The sequence below is a fragment of the Orycteropus afer genome, unplaced genomic scaffold (genome assembly GCF_000298275.1).
Source record: "Orycteropus afer afer isolate SDZICR_OR568_19922 unplaced genomic scaffold, OryAfe1.0 scaffold00222, whole genome shotgun sequence".
NCBI lineage: Eukaryota > Metazoa > Chordata > Mammalia > Tubulidentata > Orycteropodidae > Orycteropus > Orycteropus afer.
In genome coordinates, this window is record NW_006921809.1 from 1,268,028 (window position 1) to 1,281,173 (window position 13,146).

General features: G+C 41.1%; 1 protein-coding gene across 1 annotated transcript in view; it reads left to right on the forward strand.

Annotated features, from left to right (window-relative positions):
• The first annotated feature begins 4,523 nt into the window (after nt 1-4,523).
• The window catches only part of OSGIN2 (oxidative stress induced growth inhibitor family member 2), a 19,962-nt gene continuing 11,339 nt past the window's right edge, over nt 4,524-13,146 (forward strand). The window contains exons 1-2 of the mRNA XM_007948738.1: nt 4,524-4,567; nt 11,283-11,437. Of these exons, the coding sequence (XP_007946929.1) occupies nt 4,524-4,567; nt 11,283-11,437 (199 nt within the window). The remainder of the gene's footprint in view (nt 4,568-11,282; nt 11,438-13,146) is intronic.

Below are 13,146 nucleotides of genomic sequence, written 5' to 3' on the forward strand. Positions count from 1 at the left end.
ACCACTTGGGAATGTCCAAGCCGTTTGTGCCGTCAGGGGCGTTCAGGTCCCTGCCAGACCGCAGCTCCGTATGTCTCCTTTTTTGGTATTTTCACACAAATTCTTCTGCTAGTTGGGGTTTAGTCTACTTCTGTATCCTTCCCTTCAAGGCTCAGGGGTCCAAGATTATCTCTGTGTCTGTGTCAATTGGTTTCCCTTGTCTTTGTTGAAGAGGGTCTGTGTCTCCTGGCTTTGTTTTGACGAATGATATTGAGCTTCTCCATTGCCTTTTTCCACAGAAGTAGGTGATCTGATTTCTGTGTATTGCATTTGGCAAGGTCCACATTTGGAGCCATAATTTATGTTGTTGAGAAAACATGTTTGCAATGAATAAGTCATGTGATCCCCAGAATCATTTCTATCATCAATGCCATATTTTCCAACTACCTTTGATTCTTCATTGTTTCCAACTTTCACATCGCAATCACTAATAGTTATGAACACATCTTGATTGCATGTTTTGCCAATTTCAGACTGCAGAAGCTAGTAAAAATCTTTAATTTGTTCCTCTTTGGCTTTGTTGTTGTTGTTGTTATATGCCATCGAGTCGGCCCCGACTCATAGCGACCCCTCCTTGGGTTTCCAAGGCAGTTATCACTACGGAAGTAGGATTGCCCAACCTTCCTTGGCTTTAGTGGTACATATTTCAGGAGGTACCATATGATCAAGAACCAATAATAGTACTGAAGAAAGAAATGCAAGCTGCAATGAAGGAATTGGCAAAAAACAAGGCTCCAGAATTGATGGAATACCCACTGAGAAGTTTCAACAAACAGATGCAGCACTGGGGGTGCTTACTAGTTTATGCCAAAAAATTTGGAAGACAGCTACCTGGCCAACTGACTGGAAGAGACTGACATTTGCGCCCATTCCAAAGAAAAGTGATTCAACAGAACGTGGATGTTATTGAACAATATCATTAACACCACACACAAGTAAAATCTTGCTAAAGATAATTCAAAAATGGTTGTGGACTATATTGACAGAGAACTTCCAAATATGCAAGATGGATTGAGAAGAGGAGATGGAACGAGGGATATCATTGCTCATATCAAATGGATCTCAGTTGAAAGTAAAAAATACCAGAAAGATGTCTTCCTGTGTTTTATTGACTATGCAAAGGCATTTGACTGTGTAGATCAAATTATGGATAACACTGTGAAGAATGGGAACTCCAGAACATTTGATTGTTCTCATGAGGAACCTGTACATAGACCAAGAAGCTGTAGTCTGAACAGAACAAGAGGATACTGCATGGATTAAAATCAGGAAGGGTGTGTATCAGGGTTGTATATTTTTGCTATATGTATTCAATCTGTGTGCTGAGTAAATAATCCAAGAAGCTGGACTATATGAAGAAGAATGTGGCATCAGGACTGGAGGAAGAACCATTAACAACCTGAGATATGCAGATGACACAACTTTGTTTGCTGAAAGTGAAGATGACTTGAAGAACTTACTGATGAAGATTAAAAACTACAGTCTGCAGTATGGATTACAATATATATAAAATAATCTATGCCTGGACCAATAAGCAACATCATGATAACAGAGAAGAGACTGAAGTTGTTAGGGATTTCATTTCACTTGGATCCACAATCAGTACACAGGGAAGCAGCAGTCAGGAAATCAGACGTCATACTGCACTGGGAAAATCTGCTGCAAAAGATCTCTTTAAAGTGTCAAGGTGCAAAGATGTCACTTTGAACACTGTCGTTGCTGTTGTTGTTATGTGCCGTCGAGTCGGCCCCGACTCATAATGACCCCTCCTTGGGTTTCCGAGGCAGTATCACTACGGAAGTAGGATTGCCCAAGAGAATGGATTTCTGTTGTGGGAGAATGAACTCTGTGATGCCCGGAGATGCTAAGCAACTTGCCCAAGATCTCACAGCTGGCAGAGTAAGATAACAACATAGAAGGTCCTCTTAAACCAAACCAAACCCACGGCTGTCGAGTTATATCTGACTCATGGCGACCCCTCCTTGGGTTTCTGAGATGGTATCTCTATGGAAGTAGATTGCCCAACCTTCCTTCCGAGGAGTGGCTGGTGGGTTTGAATTGCCAGCCTTCTGGTTAGCAGTCAAATGCCTTAGGCACTACGCTACCAAAGCTCCTGAAGGTCCTCTTTACTGATGTGTTATATACCAGTAAGAAAAGTTGTTCAGTTAGGATTTTGTAACTATGTGATGCTGGAAGCCCAGAAGGCACCAGGCACCGGCATAGTTTCTAGTATAAGCCCCCCTCTAAATATACTGTGGGGGCACTGAAAGGAGGACTGAGGTCCTATGATGCTGGTGGGGAATGTGAGACTTCTAGAGTTTTGGAATTACATACCAGTTTACATACATACCCACTGGTGGCGTTTGAATGTCTGTTTCCCCACAGCCTCATCAGCCTTGAGTTTCATATTTAAATAAGATGTTACCTAAAATTTCAAAATAAAAATAAGGAAACACTGATATGCCTCATTTGCATTAAGAAAACAAATCTATATAGTCATCGTTGCCTGGTTTATCACAAGATATTCTCAAGGGTATACTACGAGCAATGTAGCAAGTTCATAAGTTTTCAAAATAAACCAGGTTAAGCCTAAAATTTGATATACCTACTTTATTATTGGGTCCATAAATACGTAAGAAAACTAAAAGTGAAAGCAAAGCCACACAATTATGTACAAAATACTTGCAAATTACACATTCTTAAAGTGTCAGATATTAGATTGTCTAGATTGGCTTGGCATACCCTTTCAGAAATTCAGGTCGTTCAAAAGGATAATGTTATGAATGTTAACAGAAAAGTAACCACATGCTTTACTTTAGAAATAAGTATTAAAGTAAAATGAACATGTCAAACTGTCAGTAGTTCCAAGAAAAGAAAAATAGAATTTTTAAAATGGTAAATATGCTCTCTTATTGTATAACCCAGGAGAGAGAGAACCCCACTATTTTCGTTTATGTTCCACAGAATTTAAAATACCTGTACATTATAAGTTTGTTCAATGACAAACACTGAGAAAAATCTAAGAAATATTTTTTTAAAACTATATTGGAAAAAATAAAGACTTTTATATATTTTAGGTGCACAAGCACTCAGGGCTTGGGGGAGATGGAAACATCTTTATAAAACAGTACATGCAATCAATCCCTTCTCTTATTATTAATATTATTATTTTCCTTTTAATTTTTGACAAACATTGAATAGGGACACTCACTATTAGTGTTTCTCTAACTAGCAATTATATCATAATCATCTATAGGGACTTAAAAAATACGCGTCCCAGCTCCTTCTCCTTTCGTAAACTGACTCGTAAGTTTGGGGAAAGGCAGAGTTAGGATTCTTGACCAGAGCTGCAAGTGATTCACACATTCTTCAATATTTGAGAGCTGCTTACTTAGAGAAGAGAAACTCTGGTGGCTTAATGCCTAAGCCTTTTGATTGCTAACCAAATGGTTGGCGGTTCAAATCCACAGGCCACTCTTTGGAAGGAATCTACTTCTGTAGAGATACGGCTTCGGAAACCCAAGGAGGGGTCGCTACGAGTCAGATTCGACTCGACGGCAGTGAGGTTTTTTTTTTTAACTTAAGAAGCTAACTTCATTCTGTAGTCAGAACCTTTAGGGGTGGCACTGGGCACCTGTGCTTTGGCGAGCTCCCCTAGAGGACTGCGATGCAGGATCAAAAGCGCAAAGCACACGAGGGCTCTGTACATCTGCATCCCGGGCAGCGCGAGAATATTCAAGAAGGTAGGTTCCCAGGGAGTGGGAAGCTCGACTTGGAGGTCTGCATTGGCAGACTCAGGCGACAACAGGGTGCTCGGGTCGCAGAGGCTGCGCCGTACGCAGGGATTTCCCCCACGCCGTCCCACTAGCCCAGGTTAGCAGCTCCTTCCATTCTATTCATCACTTTGCCCTTTCGGAGCGCATCCGCCAGCTCGGCCTTGCTAGCCGCCTCGCTGCGTGTCGGGCGCATGCGGAGGGGCCGAGGAGTGCAAGCTGAGACGCGGCAATCCGCTCTCCACCGCCGCCGCTGCGGTCCAGTTGGCCGGCCGACCCCCTGCCTCAGCCCCATGCAGCCTCAGCTCCATCAGACCCGGCCCCTCGCCGGGCCGCAGCTCCACCAATCGCGAGCCTCGCCCGCCGCCGCGCACCTGCGAGGAGGAGCCCGCGCACCACCGCCGCCGCCGTACCAGCGTCCCCGTCCTGCTCCGCCCCCATCGCGGAGCCCCGAGATCACCCGCCGCCGGCGCCTGGCTCCCCGCAGGCGAGGAGCGGAAGCCGCTGCCTCGGAGGCGGACTCCGGCGCTCCGAAACGCGGCAGGCTGCCGAGCTGCAGTTTCCGGGCAGCCGCGGCCACGGCGAGGCGCGGGGCGAGGACGTCCCGCAGACTCCACTACCCGGAGCGAGCGGGCGCTGAGAGCGGGCAGCCCCACCGGGGGAGGCGAGGGCGGGGGCGGCTGCGCTCGGGCGTCCGGCGAACAGCGCTCCATGCCGGTGTGGTGCTGCCGCTGCTCGCTGGCCGGTCATTTCAGGTGACTTCTCTGTCGGGGACGGACGGGCAGGGGTGCCAGTCGGGGATGGGCGGCCGGGTCGGGGACCGGGTGGATAGAGGCCGAGCGGGCCGGGCCGTTGTGGAGGGCGAGGGCCTGGACAGCAGAGTCCTCCCACCTCGGCCCCCTGCTCCCGGCGAGCTCCTCCTTCGGGTACCCTCGTCTGTTGTCCGCCTTTCTCGCTCTAGCACACCAGTCACGGGACTGCGAGACTGGCTAGGCCTGGAGCGAGTCGGTTACAGAGAACTGAGACTTAAAAGTAGTGCAAAGTTTTAGAAAAGGGTTCCACGAAGGGCCCCCTTTTCTGATTTTTCTTACTTCTTTAAAAATATCTCCCGATGACGTAAGTTACTGTGTTGTGGAAGGTAGGGAATTACTTCTTAAGTTCTGTGATCTAGTTAATAGGTTCTAAGTTGTTAGCCAGATGTTAGTCATTGTAATTGATGTATGGTGTAGAAATTTGAAAGATGTGGCGATTTTAGACTAAGATTACGGAGACAGCTTTTAGGATTGGTAAGAATGATACATTTAAAGGAAAAGTGAGTCTATCTTGTAGCTCTGATACAATTGGCTAATCCTTCCGTCGATGATGGGGAAAGATCAAAGACTGGTTTTAACCCTGGGTTGAAGAAATGTTAAAAAGAACTTGATTGTTGAGTTTAGTGAAGATTGTATAGCAAGATGTGCTGTTTTCATATACAGATGCTCCTAGATAACTTCTTTTTTGGTAAATTATGAAAGTAAGAGTTCTTAAATGGAGGTTCATAGAGATAGAATTTGGGTGGTCTGTGAACTTGGATGGAAAGAAACATACAACATTATTTTTGCTGAACTTTACCTAAAAAGCTTACATTTACTTTAATTATGAATATAGGCTACAATTTACAGCATATTTGTGAAGTTGTTATCAATAACTCACCAATTAACCAATTGCCATGGAGTGGAGTCTGATTCATGGCAGCGTCATGTGTGTCACAGTAGATCTATGCTCTGTAGGATTTTCATGGGGTTTTCCTTGGTTTTTCTCAAGTAGATGGCCAGGTATTTTTTCTGAGTCACCTCTAGTTGGACTGGAACCCCCAACCTTTCCATTAGAAGTGGAACACCTTAGCAGTCTGCATCACACAGGGACTCCTTTGTCATCAATAGAAATGGCAAATATTTTCTATCACATTACATTTGTTGCAGACATCCAGAAATATATTTATGCTCATTTCTTCAAAATTTCAGTAATTATTCCTATTCCGCAAGACTGGTTTTGTTCTTTAATGCAATAGAGAAGTAATATAAATATATTACAACTTTATTTTTTATAACTTTTAATATACTTGATGTTAGGAGCTCTGGTAGCATAGTGCCTAAGGCACTTGACTGCTAACCAGAAGGCTGGCGGTTCAAACCCACCAGCCATTCCTCGGAAGGAAGGTTGGGCAATCTACTTCAGTAGTGATACCGCCTCGGAAACCCAAGGATGGGTCAGTTGAGTAGGGTCCAACTCAAGGGCACATAACAACAACAACATATTTGATGTTATGTGAATCTTTTTTTTTTTAACCTATTTAATAATAAAATTCAGCAAAAAGGGCCAGAGGCTTCACCAAATTGCAAAAGTGGGGTCGTGATACACAAAAAAGGTTCAGAACTCTACAGCTGTAATAAAGAGCAGTAACTCAAATTTGTCTAGCTCTCAAAAAGTTTTGTAATAAATCTACAGGTTCTGGATTTTTTTCAAAAAATGTTTCATGTGATAAGCTGTTGGATTTTAAGCTTTAGGTGTATTTATCCACTGACCCCTCCACAGACAGTGGTTTGAAAATACCAGATTCACTTCAGAAAAGTTGATGTTAGGAGCTCTGGTAGCATAGTGCCTAAGGGTTTCCGAGGCAGTATCACTATGGAAGTAGGATTGCCCAAGCTTCCTTCCGATTCCTTAGACATACCACCCTGGAAACCCAAGGAGGGGTCCCTATGAGTCAGGACTGTTTTTTGGTATATATATATATATATATGCGTATATGTATACACACACACACACACACACATATGTATATTTGTATATTATGTATATATGTATAGTTTATTTGCGAGCTATGTCAGGGAGATGTTTCTAATTTACTAATGCTATTCCTTGAGCAGTTTTATTAGTAATATGCGTTTTAAAGTAAGTTGTGACATCTACATCTTGAACCTTGTTTAATATATGAAAGGATAAGCATTATTAGAAAATTGCCCACTAAGATTCCAAAGGAGAAAACCCCGTATTTCCTGTTCTGGAAGATGCAGTACGTGACAGACATCGTTTGTGACCAGAACATTTATTTTCCTGTGGTACTATCACTTTAGTAACAATTTAGAATCATGCTTTCAAAGACTATAAACATTAAGGATAACGTTTCATTTGAGTTTAAAGAACTCATTTCATTGATCATTTTAAGAAGTATTGTTATGATTTAACATCTTTTAGTTATCCAGATATTATGCCTATGTCATCCTTTTTTGTTTATTTTGAACCTCTGGCTTTAATGTTTCAAAAAAATGTGGCAGTCCCCTAAAATCATCTTAATTTTCAAATAATCTTTTTGCTTTGGTGCCTAACAGAACTATTTTTTCCTGTATAGGAAGTGCCGTTCCTTAGTATTTCCTAAAAGATAACTTCACATATTTTCCAATTAACTGGTGTCCTAAATTAAGGAAAAGCAGATTTAATTTTTATTAGTCAAAATAAATAATTTGGTTAAGGAGAACAAATATTTATCAAATTGGTTATCCCAAGTGGAAATTTGTACTTTTTATAGTTGTGTGACAAATACTATGCGTATGCTCTGAGACATTGACGGCAGTATAACTTTGTAATTCAGATTCCAATTTTTTGCAAAGAGTAGTTTCTAGTTGTACAGGCTCTTGTTTCATTTTTGTTTTATGTAAAATCAGTGATCTAGACTTTTTGTTCACTTGCCTTGATTTGGAGTTGTTCAGATCTCTGTGTTGAATTAGTATTAAATTTATGAAACAGTGTGCATGTTTATTATAAATAGTTTGTCACACAGATTATACCAATAGCTACTAAAAAATCAGAACAAATGACCTTTACTGTATAGAGAATTTGTTGTTAGTTGTTGTTATGTGCCGTTGAGTCGGCCCCAACTCATAGCGACCCCTCTTGGGCAGTATCACTACGAAAGTAGATTGCCCCATCTTCCTTCTGAGGAGTGGCTGGTGGGTTTAAACCGCCAGCCTTCTGGTTAGCAGTCAGGTGCCTTAGGCACTACACTACCAGAGCTCCTAGAGAATTTAGGAAAGCTAAAACTTTGGCTCTACTTACTGTACTTGAATCAAGGGATGTGCACATCAAATTGATTGAGGCTCACACACACACACACACACACACACACAAAGCTACCAAAAGAAACCTACTAGATTACCATATGATCTAACAATCCCACTATTAGAGATAGATCCTAGAGAATTAAGAGCTGTGATGTGTATAGATACATGCATACCCATGTTCATTACAGCACTATTCACAAGAGCAAAAAGATAGAAGCAACTTAAATGCCCATCAGTGGAGGAATAGAGCAACAAACTATGGCACATGCACACAGTGTAATACTATGCAATATTAAAGCACAATGATGAATCTACGAAATATAACACAGATGAACTTAAAGACCATTTTGCTGAGTGAAGTTAACAGAACAACAACACACTGCCATTGAATCGGATCCGACTCATAGTGTCCCCTCCTGGGTTTCTGAAGCGGTATCACTACAGAAGTAGATTCCCCAGCAGTCCTTCTAAGGAGTGGCTGGTGGGTTTGAACTGCCAGCCTTCTGATTAGCGGTCAAATGCCTTAGGCACTAGTCAATCACAAAAGGACAAATACTATTTGAGACAACTATTATAAAAAGTCACTAATTCACTGTGGTGAAAACCAAAACCAAACTCACTGCCATCAAGTTGATTTCAACTCACAGGAACCCCCTTTGGGTTTCCAAGGCAGTAAATCTTTATGAAGTAGATTGCTCCATCTTGTTTCTGTGGAGCAGCTGTTGTGTTTGAACCTCCAACCTTTTGATTAGCAGTCAAATGCCTTAGGCACTGTGCCACCAGAGTTCCTCAGTATTGTGAAAGGTTTTATAAAAAAAAAGAAATACTCTTTCTGGTTACTAGGAATAAGTGAGGAAGGGAGGGTAAACCACCAACTAGATGGTAGACACACATTAACTTGGGTGAAGGTGGGACAAAGAAAACTTACTAGAACTAACAAATTTAGATAGTTACCGTGTACAAAAACATACAATAGTCAATTTTATTTCTATATGCTAGCAATAAACAATCTGAAAATGAAATTAAGAAAACAATTCCATTTATAGTAGCATTGAAATTAATATAGTTAGGAATACATTTAAAAGAAGAAATGTACGACTTGTATACAAAAAACTACAAAATGTTGAAAGAAAGGTCAAAATAAGTGGAAAGAAATCTCATGTTCTTGGATGAGATAACATAATATTCTTAAGATGTCAATACTTCTCAAATTGAACTACAGATTTAGTGCAATCACTCATAAACCCAGTTACCATTTTTGTAGAAATTGACCAGTTGGTCCTAAAATTCATGTTGAAATACAAGGGACCCAGAATTGCCTAAACAGTCTTGAAAAGAATAAAGTGGGAAGACTCATACATCCCAATTTCAAAATTTAATATAAAACTATAGTAATCAAGACAGTGTGGTGGCATAAGGATATATATATGTCAGTGGGGGGAATATATACACATACATATATATATATATATATACACACACACATATACATACACACACATATACATACACATAGGAGCTGTGGTAGCATAGTGCCTAAGGCACTTGACTGCTGACCAGAAGGCTGGCAGTTCAAACCCACCAGCCACTCCTTGGAAGGAAGGTTGGGCAATCTACTTCCGCAGTGATGCTGCCTCGGAAACCCAAGGAGGGGTCACTATGAGTCGGATACGACTCTATGGCGGTGGGTTTTGTTTTTGGTTTATCCTGCCTTGTTAACATATAGAATTAGGATTTATAACATAACAAAATGGAGGATACATCAGATCATAGAATGGAGGACAACCAGACAATAGTAGGATTCATGGCCTAGCCTGGTTGACATACATCTTGGGGGGACACAAATCAATCCATGACAGTAACTTTGAGCGAGTGTTGGAGTTTAAATCAGCATTCTTCCAGTGCTAGATCTAGTGAGTACTGTTTTGATTTGTCCTTAAAGAATGTGAATATATTCATTCCACAGCATTTATTTGTAGAATGAAGAAACTGGTCAAGGCATCTTGGCTCATTGAGTTTTGCTTATAAAATGAAATACGGTTGTTGTGGTTAATTTCTGTCACGTCAGTTCTGACTCATGGTAACACCATGTGTGCAGTGTTGCTCTGTAGGGTTTCAAGGCTGTGACCTTTCGGAAGTAAATCACTAAGTCTCTCTTCTCTGGTGTTGCTGGGTGTGTTTGAACTGCCACCCTTTAGCTAGTAGTCCAGTATTTAACCATTTATGTCACCCAAACCAAACTCACTGCCATCAAGTCATTTCTGACTCACAGCGGTATCCATTGGGTTTCCAAGGCTGTAAGTCTTTACAGAAGCAGACTGCCTCATCTTTCTTCCATGGAGCAGCTGGTAGGTTTGAACCATTGCCCTTTTGGTTAGCAGCCAGATGCCTTAACCACTACACTATCAGAGCTCCTATGCCACCCAGGAACTCCTCAAATACAGTAGTAACGGCTAACATGCCTTGCTTCACAGTCATTTGCAAAGGATCATCAGGATGCTTTGAGGGCATATACCAAAAAAAAAAATCTTCATCAAGTTGATAACGACTCATCGCGACCCCTCCTTGGGTTTCCCAGGCAGTATCTCTATGGAAGTCAATTGCCCAACCCCCTTTCCAAGGAGTGGCTGGTGGGTTTGAACCACCAGTCTTCTGGTTAGTAGTCACATGCCTTAGGCACTAAACCACCAGAGCTCCTTCTTTGGTCATTAAAGATAGCTTATTTAATGTTGTTGTTGTTATTTGCCGTCGAGTCGCCCCCGACTCATAGCGACCCCTCCTTGGGTTTCCAAGGCAGTATCACTACGGAAGTAGGATTGCCCAACCTTCCTTCCGAGGAATGGCTGGTGGGTTTGAACCACCAGCCTTCTGGTTAGCAGTCAAGTGCCTTAGGCACTATGCTACCAGAGCTCCTAGCTTATTTAATAGGGACTTGCATACAAGGAAGAAGCTCTGGTGGCGCAGTGGTCAAAACATTCAGTTGCTAACCAAGAGATCGATGGTTCAAACCCACCAGCTGGTCCTTGAGAGAAAGATGAGACAGTCTGCTTCTATAAAGATTTATATAACTTAGAAACTCTATAGGGCAGTTCTACTCTGTCCTACAGGATCACTGAGTCAGAATTAACTCAGTGGCAGTGGGTTGGGTTTGGTTTGTGTGCCAATAAGGTACTAAAAAAGAGCTTTGAAGCTGTTTAGGATTTTTGGTCTTCCGAGTGGTGTAATTGACGAGGAAGCTAAGCTACTGTTTCAAAAGCGTGAATCAGAAGGATTTCTTTTTCTATTGAATTTATGACCTAAAAGAAAAGTCTGAGTAAAGACTGATTTTTCTAAAGGTTTTATTAACTTCTTTTTATTATGTTTTTTAAAGGAACTATAGTGACTCTGAAACCAAAGGAGAGATTTTTAATTCCTTAGTGCAATATTTTGGTGATAGTTTGCGACGAAAAGTTAAAGCGATGCCATTAGTTGAAGAAACTTCTTTACTTGAAGATTCATCTGTGACTTTGCCTGTGGTAGTAATAGGTAAGTTACTGCATTTTCTCTCTTAATGTTAGTTATGACCCTTACTATTTTTATAAATCCACAATCAGGCAGCACAAGTTCCTAAGCATTGTATTGAAAAGTGTTCTTAGGTTGCTTTATGTGTTAAAACAACAAATAACAAATCTTTGGAGAGTGTAATTAGCTTAACATTAGATTCTGATGTTAGAATGTAGTATTTTTATGGAAAGACTGATATTACTATATTATTTTAAAATATTACCTAGCATTTGTAAGTGGTAGGTGTCGTGGTAATGATGATGACGAATATTATTATAGTGCCATACGTAGGATTTTCTGTATATTGATGGATGTTGCTTTATAACTCTACAGCCCTCTGATGTTGGTACCACAAAGAAAGACATTGAAACTCTTCCAGCCAAACAAAAGACAGGCATATAAGCTGAACATTTACGTTAGGTAGATACACTCCTTGGAGAGATCAATCATGGGAGAATAGAAGGGGTGTGTATGTGCAGGGAGATAGCTCGAGGGGCAAGAGTGCATGGGAGGGAAGGAGACAGAAAAGAGGTAACTATGGAGAGGAAGTGGGAGGGGAGCTGTTGCATTGTGGGAAATTGTAGCCAACCATGAGACAAAGTGTATATGAACTGCTGTATGGAAAGTGAATTTGCTCTGTAAACTTTCACCCAAATCACAATTAAAAAAAAAAAAAAAGTGAAACTGACTCAGAAGTTCAAGTTAATAAGAGTGCAACTGATGGTTGGAATAAGTGCTGAGTTAATAGTGAACATTAAGTCCTTTGCAGTAATGTTTGTAATTATCATTAACCAGAGCATTGCTATTATTATATATCCTTTGTATTATCTCAACAATTAGGCACGTGAAATATTTAAAATTAAGCAATTAATAAACATAATTACTTTAGAATTATAAAAGTTTTTTATTTCCTCTTATTGAATCCATTTAATTACCTGTCATCTTCCATCTAATAGTTAAACTCAAGGAGGTCAGGCAAGCACTATAGTGAAGCCAAATTGAGGAGAGCTTTATAGGAAGTAGGTTCCTGGTGGCATAGAACTTCCTTAGCGTCTTTGAGAGCCTTTTTTAAAGGTAATGGGAGAAAGAGAAAAGTGCTGGCCTCCGACTGGCATGTGGCAGAGATTGGGAAGGAAGCACAGGAGGAGAGCAAGACTGTTCAGTGCTGGATTCTCCTCTAGGGGATGTGATATAGATGACGGTTTTCATAGGAATTCCTATCCAGGATCATTGCAGGAACCGTACCTAGTGTTCCCTTTTTCACTGTGTTCAATGCTTACTTTCCACCTTGGATGTCTTGGTGTAAAGACACCCTCACTTCCTATATGGGAGTGTTAGACAAGGGAAAACTGCTTTCATCTGTACCTGCCTCCCTCACTTCCTCTCAAACATTTTATTCCTCAGCCTTTGAGTAGCTTAAACTGATGTTTATAGGACGATTGGCAATAGCATCACCACCCTGAATGCAGGAAAAATGCTAATTTCTGTTATGTATGTATTAGTTTTTATTGCTTCAGTAGCAAATTTCCACAAACCTAGCGGCTTTAAACAATATCAATTTCTTATCTTACTGATTGGTAGGAAACTCCAACACTGGTCTCGTTGGGCTAAACTCAGCATGTTGCCAGGGCTGCATTCCTTTCTGGAGGATCTAGGGGAGAATCTTTCATTGCCTTTTCAGCTTCTAGAGG